Below are 27,935 nucleotides of genomic sequence, written 5' to 3' on the forward strand. Positions count from 1 at the left end.
AATTCTTTCAATGCATTTTGGACTTCCTCCCTGAGTATCATTGGCTCTTGTTCATATGGTACCTCTTGAAATGGTTGAACTTTTGCTTAAGTCATAATAAAAAGCTAAAAAAAAAAAAAAAAAAAGACTATGTCTTCTAAGTTTCCTTTAATCTGTAAGTTCTCCATCCATTCCTTTCTTTTCTCACAATTGGTCTGTTGCAGAATCTAGAACAAATTTTATTTATTTCTGAAAGTTAAGTGCCAAGTAGAAGAACCACACCCAAAGAAGCTATCTTAATGCTGTAAGTGTAGTACACATTTTTTTCTTTTATATTGTTGTCGTTAAGTGCCATCGAGTGGGTTCTGATTCATAGCGACCCTGTACGGGGTTTCCGAGGAGCAGATGGTGAGTTTGAACCCTTAATGCTATAAGTGTAGTACACATTTTTTTCTTTTATATTGTTGTTGTTAGGTGCCATCGAGTGGGTTCTGATTCATAGTGACCCTGTACGGGGTTTCCGAGGAGCAAATGGTGAGTTTGAACCGCTGATCTTGCAGTTCAAACCAAACTTGTGACCCAGTGCTTATCCTACAGTGCCACACCACAACTCCTTTTTCTTTTAAGTTGTTAGGTACCATTGAGTCAGTACCGACTCATAGCGACCCTATGCACAGCAGAATGAAAACACTGCCTGATCCTGGGCCAACCTCACTACTGTTGCCACGCTTGAGTCCATCGATGCTGCCACTTGGCCAATCCTTCTCATTGGGGGTCTTCCTCTTTTCCTGACCCTCCACCCTACCAAATATGATGTCCTTCTCCAGTGACTGTTCCCTCCTGACCCTGGGGATCTTCCTTGATGTTCTCTTCTCCCGTATATCTCACACCTCCAGTCACTAAGCACTGTCCATGCTGTTATTACTATTAAGGGTTGTGTCGACTCAGTTCCAATTCATAGGGGCTGTCTATAGAGTTTTTGAGGCTGCAAATCTTTACAGGAGTGGAAAAGCTCATGTTTCTCCCAAGTGGCTAGTGGTCTCAAACTGTAGACCTTGTTGTTAGACAACCATTTATTATTCTATAGAGCCACCAGTGATTCTACTGTCTTAAAAAAAATAGCCTATTTCTTCATGCTTTTCACTGCTTGTCCACTCTTCTTCATCCTATTCCAACATTGTCTTCATTTTTTGCCTGTACTGTGTAACAGCCTAGACCTTCCTAGTACCAACAACTCCGACCCTTTCATTATCTGAATTTCATGATTCCCACTCTGATTATTACCTCCTATATTTTCATCTTATTCTCTCTTGTACCTGACCCCAACAGGCCTTCCAATTACTCGATCCTACCATCTTTTCAGTCTGCCGTGACATTCTGTTGCTCTCCCATCTTTGGCCAGTGTCGATCTCAGGGTCAATCATAATTATTTCTATACCTAGGCCCTTCATTCCCTTGCTCCTCCCCAACTTCATGCTACTCCCTTGGTAAACCATCACCATGGTTAAAACCCAACTTTCCTACTCTGCACTTGCATCTGAGAAACATAGCACCACATTTATCTGTCTTTCTTTAGATTCCTAACCATGAACCTCAGAGTGAGCCTCAATGCTACTAAGCACTCACACTGTCCTGGTTCCTTTTCTCACTCACTAGTGACTCCCCTAACTGGTCATTTCACACCTTGTTCTCTCACTTCAAACCCCCAAAATTTGTTCCCAAGGGGTGAATCTTGAAACTGGAAACTTGTGAATTGAGTGCAGATTTACAGACAAGATCATCAGTTTTACATTCAACAAATCATATACTTTGTTTCATCTCAATGATTGAAATTACCCCCATGTAACAACTGTCATCCACTTCCTCCCTGTGGTTCTTATCTCCCTTACACCCTCCTTCTTAACTTTGTTCTTAGATAAATGTCGCCATTTTGATCTTGAATGATTGACCATTCCATGGTGAGTATACCTTACTAGTGTTGTTGTCCCCCGTACCCTGTAAACTTATCTACTGCTTGACTGAAAATGGGGTCATGAGGGTGAATTGGAAAATGGATTAACAAACTTTGGTACCTATATACAATGGAATACTATGCATCTTTGAAGAATAGCAATGCATCTGCAAAACACTTCCCAACATAGATGAACCTGGAGGACATTATGCTGAGTGAAATTAGTCAATCACAAAAGGACAAATATTGCATGAGACCATTATTGGAAAAGCTTAAGAAAAGATTTCCATACCAAAGGAAACATTCTTTGGTGGTTACCAGGGATGGGAAGGAGGGGAGATTTAATTCACAGGTTAGAGGGTAGACACATGTTAGTTTGGATGATGGGAGGGCAATAGACAAGAAGAGGGAGGGTGGCAGATGAACAATGCAGCCTTTAATATTTTAAAGAAGCCATTTGCAGCAGATTGTCCAACACAGTATGCCAGTTGATTTCTTGACTGCTGCTTACACTAAGAGCACTGACTATGGTACTAATTTCTGCATATAAATGTAGTTGAAAATGTCAAGTAAAATTAAGTCCTTGACAATGTTGATCTCTTCTGTTTATCATGATGTTTATTAATCAAGTTGTGAGGCGTTTTGTTTCTGTACACTGAGTTGCAATCCGCACTGAGAGTTGTATTCTTTGATATTCATGAGTAAGTGTGATTCAGGTCGTCTTCACTTTCAGCAAGCAAGGTTGTGTCATCTGCATGTGGCAGTTTATCAATGAGTTTTCCTCTAATCCTGATACCCCAATTTTATTCATACACTCCAGTTTCTTGCATATTTCCTCAGCATACAAATTAAATGTAGTGTAAGGATACATGCTAATGCACACCTTTCCTGATTTTGAACCATACAGTATCTCCTTGTTGAGTTCGAATGACTTCCTCTTAGTTTAAATACAGGTTCCACAAGAGCAAAATTAAGTGTTCTGAATTCCCATTCCTCACAATGTTATCCATAATTTTTACAATCCACACAGTCAAATGCTTTTGCATAGCAATAAAACACAGGTAGACAGACATCTTTCTGGTGTCCTCTGCTTTTAGCCCAAACCCATCTGATATCTGCAATGAAATCCCCAGTTCCACGTCCACTTCTGAATCCTGCTTGAATTTCTGGCAGCTTCCTGTCTATGTACTGAAGTAATCAACTTGGAATTATCCTCAGTAAAATTTTACTTGTGTGTGATATTAATGATATTGTTCGATAATTTCCACATTCTGTGGGGTCATCTTCAGAATGGGCACAAATATGGATCTCTTTCAATCGGCTGACCAGCTAGTTGTCTTCTTAATTTCTTGGCATAGACTAGTGAAGGTTTCCAGTGGTGTGTCAGTTTGCTGAAACACTTCCATTTGGTATTCTGTCAATTCTTTATTATAGAGTTTCCGAGGAGCGGCTGGTGGATTTGAACTGCTGGCCTTACAGTTAGCAGTCCACTGCTTATACTACAGTGCCACACCAGAACTCCACATAAATAAACTGCAGTAAATCAGAGAAGTAAAATTTCTGATCTTGCTCTTATTCCCTGGTGGGATAAAACTGATACTTCAGAGCTAACCAAATTTTTCCCACTTAAAGTTCCAATGCTAAAAACTCTCCCAAATGTTGAATTAGCAAAAGTTGTGTGATAGATATATTTATATGTTTTTGCTGTTATCAGAGTTAACACATAAGTCACCACATACTATAACAAATTGACAAACAAGTGGTGATCTAATAGCTATAATGGGTGTGAAGTAGTATCTCACTGTAGTTTGGATTTATAACTTCCTGATGACTAATATTTTTGCACTAAAGTTTTAAATTTTGATTAAGTCCAGTTTATCTATTTTAAAAATTTTAATGCTTGTGCTTTTATTACACTCTTAAATCCAAGGTCATGAAAACTTTTCCTATGCTTTTTAAAAAAGAGTTTTATACTATCTATGGGGGTTTTGGCAGGAGGAAGAAATGATACATGCACTAGAGGGTAGACACGCATTGACATGGGTGACGGAGTATATCTCCAATATACAACTGGAGAAAAAGGTTGGCAGGGGAAAGATGGGGGTGGCGGAAGACACAGAAGAATGCAGTGGTTTAAGTGAATAGAGGTAAATGCTGTTAACTGTTGGTGCATGGAAGGGATTGCAGCCATATAATGAAGGAAGTAGAGTATATGAATTGTTTAATGTAGAACTGATGATCTGCTCTGTAAACCCACTCAATTTACAATAAAGTTTTTTAAAAAAATGCTACAAGGATTCCATAATAAACTTGTGTTGATTTTGGCAAAAAAAAAAAAAAAGACTTATATTTAGATTTTTGATCTGTCCTTCACTTTGAAGGTAGAAACACCATCAATTTTCTTCACTAAATGTGCCTCTTACTTTGAAAGCTTTTTATCAGTCACTTTGAAGATAAGATTTATCACTAAATGGTACATGTTTGTTGTTGTTAAGTGCTTTCGAGTTGGTTCCAATCCATAGCAACCCTGTATAGGGTTTCCACAGAGCAGCTGGTTAGCTTGAACTGCTGACCTTGCAGTTCAAATGACTTTGCAGTCTGGTGCATTAACTTACACCGCCAACGAAAAGATATCTTGACCTGAGAGTTAGCGTACAGTGAAGAAAGTAGGAACAATTGTGGAGGCTAAACTGAGATGTCGCTAAAATTTAGAGTATCAGAGTAAAATGTAAGAAACAAATAACTCTTGTGTTTCACACAGACAAAACCCAAATTCTTTGTGTGATTTTAAAGTTTATATGCTGTATAAGGAAATAAGCAGGTGATTATTTCTTCTTACCTCTTGAATATTGAACCTTAGGATCTCCTTCATGTAAGTAGGCAATAATGTCAATAAAGTATAAAAAGTCCAATTGTATGAAAAATGTGCAACTACAATAGCAAAAAGTGGCAGTGACTTTAGCATGGGAATCCACGGCACTGATTTCTGTGAAGAAAGCTGAAGAAAACAGGCTTAATTAGGGTATGCTACAGGGGAGTTTGTGCTTAGATTTATACTTTATCAACTAAACTTTCATCTAGAACACAAAAAATACCAGCCTTGATTAGTAAATCCTAATTTTTAAATCAACTCTGATGAAATGTTAAATAGCAAAATACATGAAGTACATAAACGTTTAGAAGTTTCATCTTTTATATATGTATATATGTGGAGTCTTGGTGTGGTGCTGCAGGATAATGCACTGAACCAAAAGGTCAGTTTGAGCTGCAAGGTTGGTGGTTCAAACTCACCAGCTGCTCCTCAGAAACCCTATGTTGTTAAGGGCCGTTGAGTCATTTCTGACTCATAGTGACTCTGTATAGAGTTTCCAAGGAACGACTAGTGAGCTTGAACCACCAACCCTGCGGTTCAAACCAAACTTGCAGTCCAGCACATTAACCTGCAGCGCCACACCAGGACTACAAATTTATAAACAATATTAATAGAGATTTTATTACTTAGATTACAGGGAAAAATGGAAATGCAATCTTAAGAGGTACAATGTCAGCCCTAAATACTTATTGATGTCAGAAATAAGAGAATTTCTCCACCTATAAAATAGAGAAAAGTTTCATAATCACACATTCAGGGGTTGATATAGGGTAAGGGAAAGAGTTTGGAAGGTCCTGGTAAGATTCCTTTATTCAGTTAAAATGATTTATAAAAACGGAATAACAGGTGTTTATATGGAATCATCTGGAATAGTAGTCTTCAGAGTAGACCCTTCTTCACATAAGGAGGCAGTAATGTGTTTGTGTGTGTGTGTATATATATATACACACACACTCACGCATGTACACGATCTAAATATCCTAGGGGTAAGCAAGATAATCTACTGGGATGTGAAAGAAATACCAGAACTTGTATTTCTACTCATTTTATTTTAAAACAGAATTAAATAGCTTCTATTAGTAATTAATAAATAGTCTGGTCCAGAAGCATGCTAGACACTTACTGTATGTATGAGTCTCTGAGTCAGAAGGGCGGATAGATAATGGCATCTTCACTCATTACCCCTCAGTGTTTTACTGTATATACACCTGACATGTGCCTATTTATGTGGCTTTAACTATGCAGTTTTCATTAAAGCAAGTCTCGCCAAATTAACAGTGACTTTAATAGATTTCTGCAGTGAAACATTCAATATAAGATAATTTTTATAATGCAAGTACAAGTAAACATTAAGAATATAGTAGAGTTGACACTTCTAGTCCTCCTAAGAGTCCTATATAAGCCACCTCACCAAGAAAAATAATGATTGTTGTTGTTAAGTGCCGTCAAATTGGTTCTGCCTCACAGCAAATCCTGCATAGGGTTTTCAAGGAGTGGCTGCTGGGTTTGAACTGCTGACCCTGAGGTTTGCAGTCCAGTGCCTACCCTACAGTGCCAGACCAGGACTCCAAAATAATCACAAGCCTATCAAACATGACATAGTCAAACACATCATCCCCATTAAATATTATTATTACTAATTTTTAAGTGACAGCAAAAAAAGTTTTTCCTATTTAAAAAAAGCATTTCTTACTTCATTTTAGTCTTTGTAAGTTTCATGTATGTTTTATAATATATATGGCATAGTTATAGGTAGATAAATTATTAATGTATACATCCAGATTGTGTCCCACTTTTATATGGTTAAGCTGCATGATCAAAAGTTTGGAGACCACTGATCTGGAGACTGAGACTGTGTAGTTTCTTGAAAGCAAGAACACAACCTATATTACTGCCTCTAGGGTTCATAGTCTTCTTCTTTTGAGCTGTCTCCTCAAAGTAGAGTTGATCGTGATGATGCAAATGGAGTAAAGCCCGTGGGAGTAAAGCCCACAGGACCTTCATTTGCTGATGGGGCACAACTCAAAATGAAGAAAAACAGCTGTAAACATCCACTAATAATTGGAACATGGAATGGACGAAGTATGAATCTAGGAAAATTGGAAATTGCCAAAAATGAAATGGAACACATAAACATCGATATCTTAGGCATTAGTGAGCTGAAATGGACTGGTATTGGCCATTTTGAATATGACAACCACATGATTTACTATGCTGGGAATGACAAATTGAAGAGGAATGATGTTGCATTCATTGTCATAAAAAACATATGCAGATCAGTCATAAGGTACAATGCTGTCTGTGATAGGATAATATCCATGCGCCTACAGGGAAGACCAGTTAATACCACTATTATTCAAACTTATGCACTAAAGCCAGTGAGGATGAAATAGAAGAATTCTACCAACTTCTTAATCTGAAATTGATCAAACATGCAATCAAGATGTATTGATCATTACTGGTGACTGTAATGCAAAGGTTGGGAACAAAGAGGAAGGATCAGTAGTTGGAAAATATGGCCTTGGTGAGAGAAATGATGCTGGAGATCGCATGATAGAATTCTGCAAAATCAATGATTTGTTCATTTCAAATACCTTCTTTAGATAGCATAAGAGATAATTACACATGTGGATCTCACTAGATAGAATACACAGAAATCAAATAGATAGAATACACAGAAATCAAATCATCTGTGGAAAGAGATGATGGAAAAGCTCTATATCATCTTTCAAAACAAAGCCAGAGGCAGATTGTGGAACTAATCATTAATTGCTCATATGCAAATTCAAACTGAAGCTGAAGAAAATAAAAACAAGTCCATGAGAGCCAAAATATAACATTGAATATTTTCCACCTGAATTTAGAGATCATCTGAAGGACAGATTTGACACATTAAACACTAAAGACCAAAGACCAGAAGAGTTGTGGGATGACATCAAGAACATCATATAGGAAGAAAGCAGAAAGGCATTAAGATGACAAGAAAGAAGGAAAAAAATCAAAATGGATGTCAGAAGAGACACTGAAACTTGCTCTTTAGTGTAGAGATGCTAAAGAAAATGGAAGAAATGAGGAGGTAAAAGAGCTGAACAGAAAATTTAAAAGGTCAGCTTGAGAAGACAAAGTCAAATATTTTAACAATATGTACAAAGATCTTGAGTCAGAAAACCAAAAAGGAAGAACACGCTCAGCGTTTCTCAAGCTGGGGGAACTGAAGAGAAAATTCAAGCCTCGACTTTTGTTATTGAAGGATTCTCTGGGCAAATTATTGAATAATGCAGAAAGCATAAGAGAAGATAGAAGGAATGCACAGAGTCACTGTACCAAAAAAGAAATGGTTGATGTTCAAATCATTTCAAGAAGTAACATACGATCAAGAACCAATACTACTGAAGAAGGAAGTCCAAGGTGCATTGAAGGAATTGGCAAAGAACAAATCACCAGGAATTGATGGAATACAAATTGAAATCTTTCAAGAAAGTGAGGTGGCACTGTAGGCACTCACTCATCTATGCCAAGAAATTCGGAAGACAACTGTCTGACCGACTGATTGGAAGAGATTCATATTTGTGCCCATTCCAAAGAGAGGTGACCTAATGGAATGCATAAATCATCAGACAGTATCTTTGATATCCCATGAGAGTGAAGTTTTGCTAAAGATAATACAGAAATGGCTGCAAGCATACATTGACAGAGAACTTCCAGAGGTTTAAGCCAGATTCAGAAGAGGCCATGGAATGAGGGATATCATTGCTGATGTCCGATGGATCTTGGCTGAAAGCAGAGAATATCAGAAAGATGTTTACCTGTGCTTTTTGACTACGCAAAGGCTTTCGAGTTTGTGGATCATGACAAGCTATGGACAACATTGTGAAGTATCAGTATTCCTGAACACTTAATTGTGCTCATGAGGAAATCTGTATATGGACAAAAGGGTAGCTGTTTGAACAGAACATGGGAACACTGAATGGTTTAAAATTAAGAAAGGTGTGTGACAGGGTTGTACTCTTTCAGCAAACTTATTCAACCTGAATGCTGATCAAATAATCCCAGAAGGTGGTTTATATGAAGAAAAATGTGGCATCCAGATTGGAGGAAGACTCATTAACAACCTGCAATATACAGATGATACAACCTTGCTTGTTGAATGTGAAGAGGACTTAGAACACTTACTGATGAAGATCAAAGAGCACAGCCTTCGGTATGGATTGCATCTCAATATAAAGAAAACAAAAATCCTCACCACTAGACCAATAAACAACAATCTTATCAATGAAGGAAACCCTCCACTTTACCAAGCAGGATGTTCTTCTCCAGGACATGCCTAAAGAAAGAGACAGTCTCACCATTCTGGTTTCTAGGCAACGTTCTGGCTGTACTTTTTCCAAGACAGATTTGTTTGTTCTTCTGAAGTCTATGGTATATTCAATAATCTTTACCAATACCATAATTCAAATACATCAATTCTGTCTTCCAAATTCAATGTCCAGCTATCATATGCAAATGCTGTTGTTTGCTGTCGAGAGTTGGTTCCGACACATAGCGACCCTGTAAAGAGTTTTGGAGAGTGGCTGGTAGGTGTGAATTGCTGACCTTGTGGTTACCAGTCCAGTGCTTATCCTACGATGGCCACATTAGGGTTCACATGAGGTCCCTGAAAATACCATGGCTTTGGTCAGGTGGACCTTAGTTCTCAAAGTAGCTTCTTGGCTTTTTAACACTTTAACCATTATGCTTAAATGTTAGCAAAAACATTCTGAAAGCTGTTTTCAGAGAATATTCTGTAAAAACACAATTGCTGACAAATGAAAATACATATGACAGGGAATTTAAAAATTGTTCAGATCATTTGCCTATCCAACATTTTAAAAGCAAATTTTCTTTAGCGATTTGAATGATACCAGAATCTGTGAATGAAGAATCAATGAGGTCCTGAATCTTGCATAGAGAGTTGTTGTTAAGCGCCACGGAGTCCGTTCCGACTCATAGCGACCCTGTACAGGGTTTCCGAGGCTGTAAATCTTTACGGGAGCAGAAAGCCTCATCTTTCTCCCATGGAACAGCTGGTAGTTTCGAACTGCTGACCTTAAGGTTCGCAGCCCGATTTGTAACCACTACGCTACCAAAGCTCCTTTGCATAGAGAATACAAAAATACCATCATTAAATTTGTAATAAAATCTCAACTAGGTCCCCCCGCCCAATAAGTTGAAACAGAAAAGGGCAAACTACAAAAAATCATTTGTTGACAAATACGTGTCACCTTCTAGAACAGCAGCAGAAAATATACACAGCAAAACACACCAATTCAACCATCTCTGTATGTCCAATTCACTGACAATTATTACATATTTTGTGTTGTGCAACCATTTTCACTGTCCTCAGATACATTTTTTCCTCCTCGATTAATATACCTCACAGCTCCCTGAGCTTCTTGTTGCAACCTTACAAAGTGCTGTTGTCAGGTTGATCCCACACAGATAATCCTTTAAAAGAGCATAATGCTCAAGGCAGACATTCTTTATGCCGTTGATTTATGTATGACAAGAACACTGAGCTACTGCCCTTCCTGAATGATCACTCCTTTGCTCCTGTTCCGTTGCTCATGCCACATTCTGGAATACCTGCCCTTCTTTCACTCCACTGATTTTCCTGATCAACTCCAACTTCCCTCAGAAGACTAAGTTCCGACACAGCTTTCACTGGTGAGATAGAGAAAAGCACTCTCTGACTGTTGTCAGCTGAGTTGGCCTAGCTCCAACAACCAGATTAAACAAAGGCACTCCATGACCATTATGGAGTGGGACAAAAATTAGACCACTTCATAATTATGTTTGAGCACAGAAAAAAACAAGAATACCGTAAGCCATAAAAAAAGAGCCAACATTTTTCTCTCCCAGCTAAAAATGATCCTACCTTGGTATGGTGCTGCAGGATAGGCGTTGGACTGCTAACAACAAGGAGGTTCAAATCCAACAGCAGCTCCTTGGAAACTATACAGGGTTTCTACGAGTTAGAACTGACTTGACGGCATTTAATAACAACAATCATAGAATTGCTACTGCTCCAAATCCAGAGCAAAATATCTGTTCTTTAAACCCTCTCCAAATTCACCTAATACAAGTCAAACTATAACAAGCTCTTATTAACTCTCTACCAAAATAATACAACGTTCCTTATGGTATGCTCTCTCCTCATTGTAGTGAGCAAGAAACCCAACTATATTCAACTACAGATGTGATGTTTGTCCAGAGGGCATGGACACTAGGGAGTTTTGGGAACCCTTGCTTTCTCTGTTCTCAGGATGTACTGTGTTATAGCTATACAGATCACATTATATTGAAATTTTGTTCATCCATGTTTGTTCCCCTCTAGAGATCACGATTCCCATAGGAACCCAAGTCTCTTTCATTGTTCAGTTCTCAGGGTTTCACCTCTTCAAAAATGTTTCCATCAAAGGGGAATCAAGTACAGTAGATCTGTACATTTCTTGGATTCAAGATTCATGTAACACATAGGTACGTTATTTTCAACAATGTCATCTGGTTTAACAATGCATTCTGGGGTTCTGTGAAACCTACTCTAACTCCTCGTTTCTGAAGATCTCATTGAAAAGACAAAGTAATCTAAGTGTGGATAGTGGATAGAATAAGGCAATAGAAAAAACTTTTAAAAAATCTTAAACTTAAATTTTTCATAAGTCCTTAAAAATAATGATAAAAATGAACTACTAAAAGAAGCAAGCTGTTACCTATGAATGCTGAGAAAATGTGACAAGCATCAAGTTTTTTTGTTGCAATAATTGTTTACAATTCTTTTTGCCTGTTCTATAGGGTGAAATTACAATTAACATTGTGGCGGGTACTAACCTCCCCAAAGTAACTTTATTACATTACTTATTTCTTCTGTTTCTAAGTACTTGCCAACCTCTGGCAAAGACTAAAAGATGCCATATTTCTTAAAGTTCAGCAGCTTGTAGGGACATTTGTAGCAAAATTAAAAAATTAAAAAACAAATGTTAATCATTAAATTTGTAATTAATGCCTGATTATATTACATGTTGTTAAGTGCCGTCGAGTTGGTTCCAACCCATAGCGACCCTGTATAGGGTTTCCGAGGAGCATCTGGTGAGCTTGACCCGCCAACCTTGCAGTTCAAACAGCTTTGCAGTCTGGCACATTAACCCACACCAGGACTCCATGATTATATTACATATAACATTTAAAATATAATTAATGATAACTTAATGGTCAAGACAAGTTCTCTATAAAATATTTTACGCCGTTAAACTAATAAAGTGACTCTGAAGCCATTATGAGTGCTAAAATTTGCCACATATATTTTAATGTTTCCTTATGTTTTTATCATCTTCTTTTAATACACTCTAAAGGCAACTATTTTATTTCAATGGTTAAAAATTTTACTATATTGAGATATGGCAGATTTTTATTTATAATTTGTCTTTGTGCTTAAGAGGTACAAATCCAGTTTTAAAAAAAGATACAAAATTTTTTTCTAAAGATGATTTACTCTAGAGGAACAATTATAGATCACCTTTTTATACTTTACAATGATAAATATGCTATATCTTTATTAAATCACATTTATTTAAAAACATATAAACACACTGCTTGGTTTCAACTAGTATGTTTAATAACAACTTACATTTAGAATGTAGCTATGAAATTACTCACTAATTAAGATGAAAGAAACAAACAAGATTCACATGATAATTAGATTCTAAAAGGTTTAAAATGTTGAAAAAAAAGTTTTGATAGTTTTAACCTGGTTTAGAATTCCTTAAGTCTATATAAGCCAATACCTAGTACATTGATTTCCTTTGTCATGCATAACAGAAATATTTGAAAAATTTGTATCTTTAATTCTAAAGAAAAAAAAAAAAAGATTCTGAAATCGTTTCTTCAAATGTGACAAAGTCCATACCTGATTTCTTAATGATGAAACAATGTATTCCTTTTCAGAATGGGTGATTGTCCTGTGAGTTTCTGGTGTGTCACTAACTAACCAGATCCATAAAATAAACCAAAATATTCCAATTACACCTTAAATTATAAAAAATACACCAGTTAAATAAAATTGGGATGCTCTATAAACAATTTTTACATATCTTTAATTACATAACTATAATATAAAAATAGTTTCAATTTTAAGTTTTTCTTTTAATACTTTAATGAGGTAATTGCTACAAATGTATTATTTTCTAGTACCTTTTAAGAAAACAACTTCTAAGCACGACTTTGTTATCAGGGTGTATTACACAAATTTAAAAAATTTCCACACTGTATTATTTCCACAGGCATCTGTTTTTGTTTGCACTGCAGATTTATTTACTCTATGAATTATCTATGTAGCAAATAAATTTATTTAAAATGTACAGCATACTGTCAGAGACTGAGAAATGAAAATAAACTACTGAGAACACCCTACTTTGCTAGAGAAGAAATATTTTCAAAATATAGTTTTATAGTATCCAAGTTAGTCATTTAAAAAAATTAGTTGAAGTGAGGTTCAAAAATCATAAAGTAGCCATTTAAAAGTGAATTTAGTGGCATTTAGTATATTTACAATGTTGTGCATCCACTAATACTATCTAGTTTCAAAACGTTTCCATTGTTCCAAAGTAAACCCTTCTGCCATTAAGCTGTTTCTCCCCTACCTCCATGCTCTGGCAACCACAATCTGCTTTCTGTCTTGATGGATTATCTACAGGATATTTTTATCTGTCTACCTGTTGTACCCTGGCATGTATCAGTACTATATTTTGTACTTGATAATATTCCATTGTACACATATACAATTTCTTTGTCATTTCATCTGATAGTGGGTTAAAAGTAACCCACTTTTGGCTATTGTGCTGCTAGAAACGTGGATACACATGTAAGATAATGGGTTACAAGTTGCACTATAAACGGCAAGTTAGCAGTTCAAATCTACTAGCCATTCCTCGCAGAAAGATGAGATTTTTCTGCCTCATTTTAAGATCATTTTTTGAGTGCTAAGTGTGTCATAACAGTATAAGATTCAACACAGTGGTTTCTATTGTGAAATATTCAGGACACACTTCTCAGCTAGGTTTAAATCACTTTAAATCTTATCAACTTAAAAATCAAGTTACCAGAAGTGCTTTAGAGTTTTGTATATAAGTTTTTAACTAATTTTGGGATTTGTTACATAATTATTTAGAATTTTTTTTTTTTTTTTTGGACATCGTACAGATATCTTTATTCCAGTCCATAAACTAGTCATTTCTCTGAGGTTTCTTCGTTGTTTAAGAAGGGCAAATAGCAAAGAAGAAAGAAAGGAAGAAGGAAGAACATGCCTTTAAAGACTGAACCGTTATAAATTTTGTGTACCTTAGCAGGTGACTTGAGCATGATTTTAAACTGGTCTGTTTAAAGTTTATTTTGCTTGGGAAACATCTAATATTTCTTATATATTAATATAGATAGAAGGTTTTGTTTTTCTTCTTTTGGTTTTAATTCCAAGGAAAAAATGGTTCATGATCTCTAATGTTGTTATTGTTGTTAAGTGCTTAGCTGTTGAGTCGATTCAAACTCATAGCGACCCTGTTTCTGAGCAGCAGCTGGTAGGTGTGAACCTTGCAGTTAGCGATCCAATGCTCATTAATCCTCCAGCACCACACAGAAACGCCGTGATCTCTAATAGTCGGTAAAATGTTATCTCTAATACGTTTTGAACATTTTGGGTGCTCATGACATATCGTCAACTCTTGTGTTTATCTTTTTTTTTTTTTTTTAAATGTTTTATATGTGATAGTTTACATGGGAGAACATTAGCTTTACATTTATCCTATCGTATATCGTTTCATTGCAATGGTTACAATCCCCTCTATGCATCATTAACCAATCAAAGCGTATATCCTGCAAGCCTGCCCCCGGTCGTCAGCACACAGCCCCTCTTGCTCTCTGGGTCTAAAGTCCCCAGTAGATTAATTTTTAGCATACACTTACTGCTGTCTAGTCGATTGCAACTCATCATAAGGGGAGAGCAGAACTTCCCCATAGAGTTTCCAAGGCTATACATCTTGATGGAAACAGACAATCTTTCTCCCAGGAAGTAGCAACAGGGTTCAAACCACTGACCTTCTAGTTAGTAGCGAACACTTTAACCACAGCACGACCAGGGTTTCTTATCTTTAAAAATAAACTTACCAAAGAGGTAGAAGACATAAATCCAATCCATGTAGAAGCAAATTACTCCAGAAAGAGGAAGAGAAATTACTGTCCCAAGTTGTGCTCCTAAAAGACCACAAAAACACTTTGTAACTGTTGGAGATGAACAAAGGAGGGACAGGCCTACTGCTTACAAAAGAGGGTAACAGCCCTCGAGTTGGTTACGACTCATAGTGACCCTGTATAGGGTTTCCAAAGAGTGACTGGTGAGTTTGAAACACCAAATTTATGGTTCAAACCAACTTTGCAGTCCAGCACATTAACCCACAGCACCACACCAGGACTACTGGACTTTGATTGGTCATATGCAAATATAAATAATCTATTCCCTTAAAAGACCATTTATTTGAAAACTCACAATATGTAAAACACATACATTAAACTGTGGTTATAGTAATTATAACTATGTAGTGACTGATGCATGGATCAGTTTAAGATCCATTATAAGACAACTTGTAAATGCTACATGTGTTACAAATCCAAGTGGCTGGGGTAACACATTCTACTACAGAACACTTGATAAAGTAAAATTGATGCTTTTTAATAACTGAATTTGCCCTCTCCCCAATACAAACAATTGTTTCAGATAAATAATGAATAAAAAAATATATTTAACCACCAAATGCAATACATTCCTGTAGGTGCCACTGTTGGAGCTACTGTGTGCCACTGAGTCAGTTGCAACTCCTAGCAACCCTGTATAGGATTGCCAAGGTTGTAAATCTTTACAGGTGCAGAAGCCTCATCTTTCTACCTTAGAGTATCTGGTGGATTTGACCTGTCAACCTTGCGGTTAGCAGCCCAATTCATAATCCACTACACTACCAAATCTCCTTTTAGTAGGTACAGTGGGATTTAAAATGGTGAATTAGACATTGTTTCAGTTCTTAAGTTCAGTCTTATGGAAGAGATAAATGATAATTTCACAGAGTAACATGGAAGTTCAAACATGGCAAAGACTATTTCTGACCTCTAGAGGTCAGGAAAAGATATAAGAAGCAATATCTGAACTGGACTTTATATTGTGAAGTGCCGTCAAGTCGGTTCTGACCCATAGTGACCCTGTATAGGGTTTCTGAGGAGTGACTGATGAGCTTGAACCACTGACCTTATGGTTCAAAGCAACTTTGCAATCCAGCACATTAACCCACAGCATCACACCAGGACTCCTGGACTTTGAATAGATGGGTACAATTTAGTCTTAAAGAAACAGAGCAAGAAGGAATATAGAATTAGATGTAACAGATTGAGCAAAGGAAAGGAAGCAGGAAAGTACTGAGTGGGTTTGGGAACTTCACTTGGGCAAAGGAAAGGATTAGAAGAGGATGGAAAACAGCTTGTATAGTTATTGGTACTTACTTACTCCATGACAGGTACTATGTGCCAGGGACTAGCTAGGTGAAAAGAAGTAGTGAAGACTATACAGAATCTTGCTTGGCTCCTAGTTCAAGGAATCTAGACTTTATTCACCAGGGAACTATAATAATCAGGTAAAGGGAACTATAGATAGCACCTGTTCTTGAATTTATTATCAGACTTCTCATGTATTTTTTAGAAATGTAGACTATGTCATGTCCCTCCCTTAATTAAAAACCTCTGATGCTTCCCTATTGTATTTTGGTAAAAAAACAAAAATTTCCATTACTTCCCATAGCCAGCCTAGCAGGACTGACTTGGTCTGACTCTTGTCTATCCCTGTAACCACATCACATGCTATTCCTTTTTTTCATTATGTTCTAGCCACCCACGTTGGTTTCGGGTTTCTTTGGACCCCTAAATTATTTCCTGATTTTGTAGTACATGCTATTCTGATTGACTGGAACACTCTTTGCATGACTGGTTTTGCCTATCTTTCACATTTTAGCTTACAAGTCACTACAGAGAAATGCATTTCTCAATTACTTTATCTAAAAGCAGTCAGGTCAAAAATTTTCATTCATTCAAAAGAAGAAATGATAGCTCTGGGGGAATAGTAGAATAACAAACCATATATAAAGTTTATGCTATCCTTAGATCAAAATGATGGCAGAGAAATATATGGAACAAAGATGTACGAAGAGAGAGTTTGGGAGTTATGATTTATGCTTATTACGAGATTAAATTAGAAAGCATAATATAAGGACAAAAGTGCTCAGTTTTCCAATGGTTAGACTTTCAGGAAACTTAAGATTCTGTATATAAAAAATTTGAAGAAGCAACATAATTGAAAAGAAATGATGGCAGATGGAAGAAATGACAGTTGTCAACTAAGCTTCACTGCTATAGACTGATATGCCAAAAAGAAAAATTAACAATAAAATGAGAACCCCAATTTTTATTTTCCCCCAGTGGAGGCATCCAACATTAGGTGATTCTGGCATGTAGGGATCTCTCCCTGCACTCCTGCCCTCGTCCCCACCTTGTAGGTTGATAGAAACAAATTGGAGCAAAAATTTTTATAAGAATAGTTATCTCACCTGCATATGAAATGCTAAGAAGCTTGCTTCTTTCAAGAGGGGGAGCCCAGGAAGACCACATGGCATGCATGGCTGGAAATGTAACACCCTGATGGTGGGAAAAGGAGATTTCTAATGAAACATAAGCTAGTTTCATTGTTTTAAATTCAGTCAAGTATTTTGTTTCAAACTTGTTCAAAAATTTTATGGATAGAATCAAACTAGAATCAGGTTCCATGAAGTGAGATGTCTTTAAAATGTTAAGTAAAAACAAATTATAATGAAGTACTTTAATGTTGCATTAAGATTCATGGATTCTGTGAACTGGCTTGAGCATTGCATGGTACCAGTTACAGTAAGTCTAAAGGAATCTACTGAATGATAAAAGAAAGGGGTCACTTTCAAGGACAGATTTATTTATTCATTGTATTAATGGCCTGAATGAAATGGGAATGTTATCAATTAATAACTTTAGAAATATTGAACTAATTATTGTTGTTAAGTGCTGTTGAGTCAGTTCTGATGCATAGCAACTCTGTATAGTGTTTCTGAGGAGCAGCTGGTGGGTTTGAACCACTGACATTGCAGTTAGCAGTTCAGAGCTTATCCTACAGTACCATACAGGGACTCCATTGAACTAATAGTTTGGGATTAAAAACTCACTGGTGTTACAACAATTTTGACTCACAATGCATAACTGCCTATAGGCTTTCCAAGGTTATAATCTTTTAAGAAACAGACTACGTCATCTTTCTCCCTCAGAGCGGTTGGTGAGTTGTAAGTGCTGATCTTTTGATTAGTAGCCCAATGCTTAAGCTACTGCACTTACAGGTCTCCTTACACTGTGAAATACTAGAAAAATAATTCAAATTGCCCTTAATCAACCCTCTAAAAAAGAAATGAATTCAATTAGAGGGTTTATAGTCTGATTTTTTCCCCTGGTGCCATCTAGCCTAGTGAATTTCCATTACAGTATGGAGAGGCAATGAAACAGTTGACTCAGGGAGGTTCACAGAAACATGGAAATGAGGAAACATCACAGCAAAGTGGAGAAACTAGCTTTCAGTAGATTCAAATGAGTGGATTCAGAGTTCTCCTTAGCTACTTACTAACTGTGCAATTTCAAGAAGATTAAGTAACCCAGAACTTCTCAGAAGTTCACTTTTATAAAAGAGATAATATTCTTTATCTTCCGATTGTTATAAAGATAAATGGTGGTGGTGGTAGGTGCTGTCGAATTGGCCCAACTCAGGTGACTTCATGTACAACAGAACAAAACAATGTCCAGTCCTGTGCCATCCCCATGATTGGTTGTGGATAGGGCCATTGTGATCCATATGGTTTTCATGGACTGATTTCTGAAAGTAGACTGCAAAAACTTTTTACCTAGTCCATTTGAGTGTGGAAGCTCTGCTAAACCTGTTCAGCATCATAGCAACACTCAAGCCTCCAGTGACAGATGGGTGATAGCTATGTATAAGGTGCACTGGTCAGAAAATGAACATACCACTGAACTATCACTGTAGCATAGTGGTTACGAATTGGGCTGCAAACCGCAAGGTCAGCAGTTTGAAACTACCAGCTGTTCCGTGGGAGAAAGAAAAGGCTTTCTGCTCCCGTAAAGATTTACAGCCTCGGAAACCCTGTTCAGGGTCGCTATGAGTTGGAACCGACTTCACGGCACATAACAACAACAACATAGATAGATAGATGATAGCTACTGCTATCAGCACTGGACTGCGAACCACATAGTTAGCAGTTCAAACCCACTAGCTGCTCCTCGGACACACTATACACATTTGCAATGAGTCGGAACCGACTCGACAGCACCATACAACAACAAATTGTTATGACTAAGGAGTACTGGTAGCACAGTAGTTAACTACTAGGTTGATAACCCAAAGGTTTGTGGTTTGAACTTACCAGTTGCTCTGAGGGAGAAACAGTTGTTTTTAAGTGTCATCAAGTCAGTTCTGATTCATAATGACCCTATGCACTACAGAAGTGTGAGGATGGTAAAGGACACTGCCGGGTCCAGCACCATCCTCACATTTGTTATGTTTGAGCCCATTATTGCTGCCATTATATCAATCCATCCTGTTGGGGGTCTTCCTCTCTCTCATTGACCTTCCACTTTACTAAGTGTGATGTCCTTCTACATAGGCTGATCCCTTCTCATAACACATCCAAAGAAGTAGTGCCATCCTTGCCTCTAAGGAGCCCTCTTTCTGAACTTCTTCCAAGACATATTTATTTATTCCTCTGAAAGTCCATGGTGCTTTCAATATTCATTGCCAACACCATAATTCAGATACATCATAGATTCTTCTACTGTCTTCCTTACTGTCAACTTTCATATGTATATGAAGCATTGAAAATACCATGGTATAGGTCAGGCACACTTTAGTCCTTAAACTGACATCTTTGCTCTTTTAACACTTTAAGGAGGTCTTTTTTTGTTGTTGCAGATTTGCCTACTGCATTTGATTTCTTGTCTGCTTCCATGAGTGTTGACTGTAAGTCAAAGCAAAATGAAGTCTTCAACAACTTCAATGTTTTCTCCACTTACCATGATGTTATTTCTTGGCCCAGTTGTGAGAATTTTCTTTACATTGAAGTGCAATTCATACCGATGGCTGTATTTTTTAAATCTTCATCAGTATTTTAAGTCCTCTTTCCTTCCAGCAAGCAAGGTTGTGTCATCTGCGTATCGCAGGTTGTCTACCTCCAGTCCTGACCCCACATTTTTCTTTATATAATCCAGCTTCTTAGAATTATTTACTCAGCATGTTATTGTTGTGTTTGTTCTGACTTGTAGCAACCCAGTATAGAATTTCCGAGAGCAGTTGGTGGGTTTGAATTGCTGATCTTGCGGTTACCAATCCAGTGCTTATCCTACAGCACCACACTGGCATTCAGGACACAGCATGGAAAAGTATGTGAAAAGATATAGCCCTGGCATACAATGTTTTGATTTTAAACCATTCAATATTTCCGAATTCTGTTGAAAAAACTGCCTCTTGGTTTATGGACAGGTTCCTCATGAACACAATTCAGTGTTCTGGAACACTCAATCTTTGCAATGTTATCCATAGGTTTGTTATGATCCACACAGTTGGATGGATGCCTTTGCATAGTTAATAAAACACAAGTAAACATCTTTCTGGGATTCTCTGCTTTTAGCCAAGATCCATCTGATGCCAGCAATGACATCTCTACTTGCACGTCTACTTCTGGATCTGGCTTGAATTTCTGGTAGCTCCTTGTATAGCTGGATGAAATTTCTTTTGGATTACTTTCAGCAAAATTTTACTTGCCTGTGATACAAATGACATTTGGGTCACCTTTCTTTGGAATGGGTCCAAATATGGGTCTTTTCTAATTAGTTGTCCAGGCAGCTGTTTTAAAATTTACTAGGCATAGGCGTGAACACCTCCAGGGTGCATCAGTTTGTTGAAACACAGTGACTCTGTGTACTCCTCCTTCCATCTTGATGTGATGCTTCCTGCATCATTAAGTATTTTGCTCACTGAATCTTTCAAAAATTTGAAGCATAGACAGGAAATAACTAAAATGTGAAAATACATTCAGAAAGGAGATTCACTAAGATCACAGAAAATATACTGCAATGAATATATTTACATAGGTAAGAAGAGGAACCTGGTATGAGAAAAATTTTTGTGTTTTAAACAAGAAGGGTTAATGTTGTTGTTGTTAGGTGCCACTGAGTCAGTTCTGATTCACTGTTGTTGCTGTTGTTAGTTAGCGGCTGTCGCAATAGTTACGACTCATAGAAATCTTATGCACAACAGAACGGAACACTACCTGGTCTAGTGCCAACTTCACAATTGTTGCTATACTTGAGTCCATTGCTGCTGCCACTGTGCCAATCCAGCTCACTGGATTCCTTTATTGCTGACCCTCCACTTTATGTAGAATGATGTCCTTCTCTAGGGACTGGTCCCTCCTGATAACATGTCCAAAGTATGAGAGACAAAGTCTTGCCATCCTGGATTCTAAGGGGCATTCTGGCTGTACTTTTCCAGATTTGTTTGTTCTTCTAGCAGTTCATGGTTCTTTTAATATTCTTCTCTAACACCATAACTCAAATGATCAATTTTTCTACAGTTTTTCTTATTCATTGTCCAACTTTCAAATACACACAATGTTATTAAAAATATGATGGCTTGAGTCAGGTGGTGCACCTGAGCCCTCAAACTTAGACATCTTTGCTTCTGAACACTTTAAAGAAGTCTTGTACAGTGAACATGCCTAGTGCAATATGTTGTATGATTTCTTGACTGTTGCTTCCATGAGTACTGACTGTAGATCCAAGCAAAATGAAATCTTTGACAAGTTCAGTATTTTCTCCACTTATTATGATGATGTTATTTATTGGTACAGTGGTGAGAATTTTTTATTTCTTTATATTGAGTTGCAACCCATACTGAAGTCTGTGGTTTTTGATCTTTATCAGTAAGTATTTAAAGTCCTCTTTGCTTTCAGTAAGCAAGCTTGTATCATCTGCATATTGCAGGTTGCTAATGAATCTTCCTCCAATCCCGATGCCACGTTCTTCTTCATATAATCCACCTTCTCAGATTATTTGCTCAGCATACAGACTGAATAAGTACGGTGAAAGAATACAACTCTAGTATACACCTTTCCCAATTTTAAATCATTCAGTATTTGCCTGATCAGTTTAAGAGACTGCCTCTTAGACTACACAGGTTCCTCATAAGCACAATTAAGTGTTCCAGAATTCTCATTTTCCAAAATGTGGTCCACAACTTGTTGTGAAGCACACAGTCAAAAGTCTATGCAGACTCAATAAAGCACAGGTAAGCATTTTCTTATATTCTCTGCTTTCAGTCAAGATCCATCTGACATCTGCAATGATATCCTTAGTTCTATGTCCTTTTCTTATCTGGCTTGAGTTTCTAGCAGTTCCTTGCCAATGTACTGTTGCAGCTATTTATACATTATCTTTATCAAAATTTTACTAGCATGTGATAGTAATGACATTGTTCGATAATATCTGCATTCCACTGGCTCACCTCTCTTTGGAATGAGCATAAATATGGATCCCTTCCAATCAGTGGGCCAGGAAGCTGTCTTCCAAATTTCCTGGCATAAATGAGTAAGTGCCTCCAGAGCTGCATTAGCTTGTTGAAAGATTGATGGAATTTGCATTCCATCAATTCCTGGCACCTGGTTCTTTACCAATGCCTTCTGTGTACCTTGGGCTTCTTCCTTTAGTACCATTGGCTCTTGATCATAGTCTATCTCTTGAAATGGTTGAACATCATCCATTTCTTTTTGGTACAGTGATTCTGTGTATTTTTTCCATCATCCTTTGATGCTATCTGCATCATTTTAATATTCTGCCCATAGAATCTTTCATTATTGTAAGTTGAGGCTTGATTTTTTCTTTAGTTTTTTTCAACTTGAAAAATGCTTAGCGTGTTCTTCCCTTTTGGTTTTCAAACTCCAGGTCATTACATATTTCATTGTAATAGTAGACTGTCTTTTTCAGCTGCCTTTTGAAATTTTCAATTCAATTGTTTTACTGCCTTGTTTCTTCCAGTTGCTTGTTTCTGAAACTTGGGGGGCAGCAAGTTTCAGAGTCTCTTCTGACATCTGTTTAGGTCTTTTTCTTCTTTCTTGACTTCTTAACGACCTTTTGCTGTCTGCCTGTCTGATGTTCTTGATGCTATCCCACAACTCCTCTGGTGTTTGGTCATTAGTGTCGAATGCATCAAATCTGTTCTTGAGATGATTTCTAAATTCAGGCGTGATATGTTTCAGGGCAAATTTGGCTCTCGAGTACTTGTTTTGAATTTTCTTCAGCCTCAGCCTGAACTTGCATTTGAGCAATTGATGGTCTGCTACACAGTCTGCCCTTGGTCTTGTTTTGGCTGATATGAAGCTTTTTTTTTTTTTTTTTTTTAACCATTTCTTCCCACAGATGTAATCTACACAGTTGATTACAACTTGGCAGATGTAGTCAATTTGATTTCTGTGTTTTCCATCTGGTGAGGTCCATGTGTATAATCTTCTTTAATATTGTTTTAAAAAGGTATTTGTTATGAACAAGTCATTGGTATTGTGGTTATGTGCCGTGGAGTCGGTTCCGACTCATAGCGACCCTGCATAGGGTTTCTGAGACTACATTTTTCCGGGAGCAGAAAGCCTCATCTTTCTCCCGCGAAATAGCTGTTAGTTTCGAACTGCTGACCTTGAGGCTCACAGCCTGATTTGTAACCACAAATCATCATTTCTATCATTTAATCTCCAGCATCGCTTCTGTCACCAAGACCATAGTTCCCAAGTATTGTTCCATCCTCTTTGTCTCCAGCCTTTGCATTCCAATCACCAGTAACTATCGATAAATTTTTTTAAAGTTTTAATTGTGAATTATGTGATAGTTTACATGGGGGGAGAACAACAGCTTTACACTCATTCTAGCGTTATTTCGTTTCATTGCAAGGATTACAATCCCCTCCATGCATCATCAAACAACCAAAGGGTACACCGCACAAACCTGCCCCCCAGCTGTCAGCATGCAGTCCCTCTCCCTCCCTGAGTCCAGAGTTTCCAGCTGCTCCATCTCTCCATGTCATCGTCTCTACCTCCATCTCTGGTGTCACTGCTTCTCTGGATAGGGTCCCCACACTCTGCTCTTCTCACTTGATGGTCCCAGGGACTGCCGCTCCTGGACTGCAAAATCAACTACTCTCCTCCTTTTGTTACAAAACATCTACCTTTGCATTTCCAACCATCACAGTCAGTCCTGATAGCAATTATTCACTATTGTACCACAAGATTCTTATCACGTCTCCTTTCATCATTCCCATCCCAACAGATTGGAAACCACTCCGTAGAGATTCTACCTTCCCCTGTGCCCTCTGGAACTAGGCTCCCTCTTGAAAGATTGTAAGCCAGTCACTTCTTGCCTTTGTAGTCCCCCCATTTTGGGTAGCCAATGTCCAAGTTGCCCATCCCTGTCAACCCTGTGTACTGAGGAGTTGGGAATGATCCTCTTTTTGTTCCCTCTTTTGAGCTACTACATCCATAAGTATAGGTAAAGTTCATCAAATTGTAGTGGATTACTTTCCCCACCTTGTTTCTTCTAGTTGAATTCTGATCATCCAGCCATTGAAGCCTGGTCAAGTGGGTACTATTTGCAAGTGTGGGTGTTCTTGTGCATCTCCCCTCACTTCATATCAGCTGGAAGCTTCACTCTCCACTCTTGTCCTCTGTGACCATGTCACTGTCTCTGGGCCCAGGAGTCCCTGGGTCTTGCCATACTGCTGACCAACCAGGTCTCAACCCAGGTTGACAGGAGTCTATTGAACATGGTCGGACTTAGCTCACAACTTCATTGCTGTTTCTCCCCCATTTCCCCTTATCGGTGACCAATATGGTCACCAGCCAGACCACATGCCTGCTCGTGTATTCTCGAGTCTTAGTCTTAGAAACGGGTTTGCTGTGAGGGGACCCTACCACTTGCCTTGATGGTTCCCAGGTGACTATTGATACATTTTGATTGAATGTTTGATAAATTTCAGATGCAAGAAGTTGGCAGAATTCTTCAATTTCATCATTAGTGGTTAGTGCATAAATTTGAATAGTGTTATCAACTGGTCTTTTTTGTAGGTGTATGGCTATTATATCACAGACAGCATTATACTTCAAGATCTATCTTGAAATGTTCATTTAGATGATGAATGCAACAACATTTCTCTTTAATTTTTCATCGCCAACATAGTAAAGCATATGATTGTCAGATTCAAAATGGCCAATACCATCCCATTTCAGCTCACTGATGCCTAGAGTATTATTGATCTTTATGTGTTCCATTTCATTTTGACAACTTTCAAGTTTCCTAGATTCATACTTCATACATTCCATGTTCTGATTATGAATGGATGTTTACAGCTGTCTCTACTCATTTTGAGTTATGCCCCATCAGCAAATGAAGGTCCCAAAAGCTGTACTCCATTCACACAATCAACTCTACTTTGAGGAGGCAGCTCTTCCCCAGGTGTATTTTGAGTGCCTTCCAGCCTTCCAACCTGAGGGGCTCATTTTCCAGCACTCTATCTGACAATATTGTTGTTTCTCTTCATCATGCTTAAATATTCAGTATTCTGGTGCTATCCTGACAGTGTTCCACTGTTATTCATACGGTTTTCAGTGGGTAAACATTCAGAAGGAGTCCACCTTTCCTTCTTTCTACTGTGTCTTAAGTTTGGAAGCTCAGCTGAAACCTGTCCACATGGGTGTACCGTACTGGTACTTAATATACTGGTGGCACAGCTTCCAGAACCACAGCAATACACAAGCCAAAATATGACAAACTGACAGATGTGTGGTGTGGTCCCACTCATAGTGACCCTATACATAACAGAACACTGCCCGCTCCTGCACCATCTTGATATGTTTTGCTATATTTGAGCCCATTGTTGCTGCCACTGTGTCAGTCCATCTCTTTGGGTGCCTTTCTCTTTTTTACTCACCTTCTACTTTACTAAACATCATGTCCTTCTCCAGAAACTGTTCTCTCTTGATAACATGGCCAAGTATGAGTTATGAAGTCTTGCCATTTTCACTTTTAAGCAACATTCTGGCTGTACTTCTTCCAAAACAGATTTGTCATTCTGGCAGTCCATGGCCAGAACAGTCTTCAATAGTCTTCACCAACACCACAATTCAAATGCATCAGGTTTTCTAAGGTCTTTCTTATTCATTGTCCAATTTTCACATTCATATGAAACAATGAGAATACTTTAGTTCTCATAGTGACATCTTTGTTCTTTAGCATGTTAGTAAGTCTTTTGCAGCAGATTTGCTCAATGCAATATGTTGTTTTATTTCCTGACTGCTGCTTACATGAATGACTGTGGATTCAAACAAAATGAAGTCCTTGACAAGCTCAATCTTTCTCCATTTATTTATTGGTCCTATTGTAAGAATTTTCATTTTCTTTACATTGAGGTAAAATCCACACTGATGGCTGTATTTTCATCTTCACCAGAAAAAATTTACTTCCAGTAAGCAAGGTTGTGTCAGCTGCACATTGCAGTTTGTTAATGAGTCTTCCTCCAATCCTGATGCTATGTTCTTCATATAGTCTACCTTCTCAGATTATATGCTCAGACTGAATAAGTTTGGTCTTGCAAAGTCATTGGTCTTGTAAGGATATAACCCCAATGCACACCTTTCCTGATTTAAAACTATTGGGTATCCCCTTGTTCTGTCCAACAACTACCTCTTGGACTATGTATAGATCTCTCAAGCACACAATTAAGTGTTTGGAATATCCATTCTTCACAATGTTATTCATAGTTCCTTGTGATCCACACAGTCAAATGCCTGTGCATAGTCAATGCACATATGCACACTTTTCTAGTATGCTCTGCTTTCAGTCATGATCTAGCTGATGTCAGCAATGGTATCTTCCATTGTACGTCCTCTTCTGAATCCGGCTTGAATTTCTGGCAACTCCCTATCAATGTACTGCTGCAACCATTTTGAATTATCTTCAGCAAAAATGTTACTTACATGTGCTATTAATGATATTGTTCAACAACTTCCATATTCCAGTGGGTGAACTATCTTTGGAATGGGCACACACATGGATCTTTTCCAATTGGATGGTCAGGTAGCTATCTTCCCAATTTCTTGGCAGAGACAAGTGAGCACTTTCAGTACAGAATCATTTTGTTGAAGCTTTCAATTTGATAAGAACAAAATGTGAATTTTCCAATGAATGACAATACTTTAAATTGTTTGGGATAATTTTCAAAAGTAATTTAGCAAAGTAATTAATTATATCTGAGCCTAAGACTATTCTGTGACTGGGAATGGAGCAGGAATTAATATTCCAATTTTAAGGAAGGATGCCTATTTTAATGATTTCAAGAGTGATTTAATGTCCCTATCTCTTAAACTATAACTTCTGTCTTTTCCAAAATGTTTACTCTAACTAAGCTTCAAATTTTGAAGTACTTTTACTTGATACTTTAATAACCAAAACCAAACCCTACCCAGATTATTTTCTGGTCAATGCTTTCTCTAAATAATAATAAAAAAAAATCCCTGTTATCTTCCAATGTTAACTTTGAGTTTTGGGTTATATTCATACCAAAGAAAATCTTTAAGAAAAAGAAAAGAGATCTAGGATAAGATATAAAACAAAAGAGTAAGAGAGAGAGAAAAAAATTACCTCTCCTAGCCCTTCTAGTGTTCTGACTGCAATGAGATATCCAACTCCTAAATCTGCAGCCAGGGGGGTAAACAGAGTGAAGACAGCAGTGCCAAGGATCCCAAATCCTAGTAGCAGTTTACCCCCGACTTTGCGGGCAAGATATCCTCCAGGAATTTGTGTGATGATGTAGCCATAGAAAAATGAACCAAGAATCCATCCTTGAGTTTCTGCATCCCAGTGATACTGTTTACCCTAAAAGAAGAGAAAAACAAA

At 37.6% G+C, this 27,935-nt stretch overlaps 1 protein-coding gene across 1 annotated transcript in view; it reads right to left on the reverse strand.

The window, feature by feature from the left end:
• Positions 1 to 27,935, reverse strand: part of SLC17A5 (solute carrier family 17 (acidic sugar transporter), member 5) — a 68,123-nt gene that overhangs the window by 20,159 nt on the left and 20,029 nt on the right. Inside the window, exons 3-7 of the mRNA XM_006835760.1 lie at positions 27,681 to 27,914; positions 17,471 to 17,558; positions 14,994 to 15,080; positions 12,745 to 12,863; positions 4,770 to 4,928 (exon numbers count right to left, since the gene is read on the reverse strand). Of these exons, the coding sequence (XP_006835823.1) occupies positions 4,770 to 4,928; positions 12,745 to 12,863; positions 14,994 to 15,080; positions 17,471 to 17,558; positions 27,681 to 27,914 (687 nt within the window). The remainder of the gene's footprint in view (positions 1 to 4,769; positions 4,929 to 12,744; positions 12,864 to 14,993; positions 15,081 to 17,470; positions 17,559 to 27,680; positions 27,915 to 27,935) is intronic.

This window comes from Chrysochloris asiatica, unplaced genomic scaffold, assembly GCF_000296735.1.
Source record: "Chrysochloris asiatica unplaced genomic scaffold, ChrAsi1.0 scaffold00019, whole genome shotgun sequence".
In the NCBI taxonomy this organism is placed as follows: Eukaryota; Metazoa; Chordata; class Mammalia; order Afrosoricida; family Chrysochloridae; genus Chrysochloris; species Chrysochloris asiatica.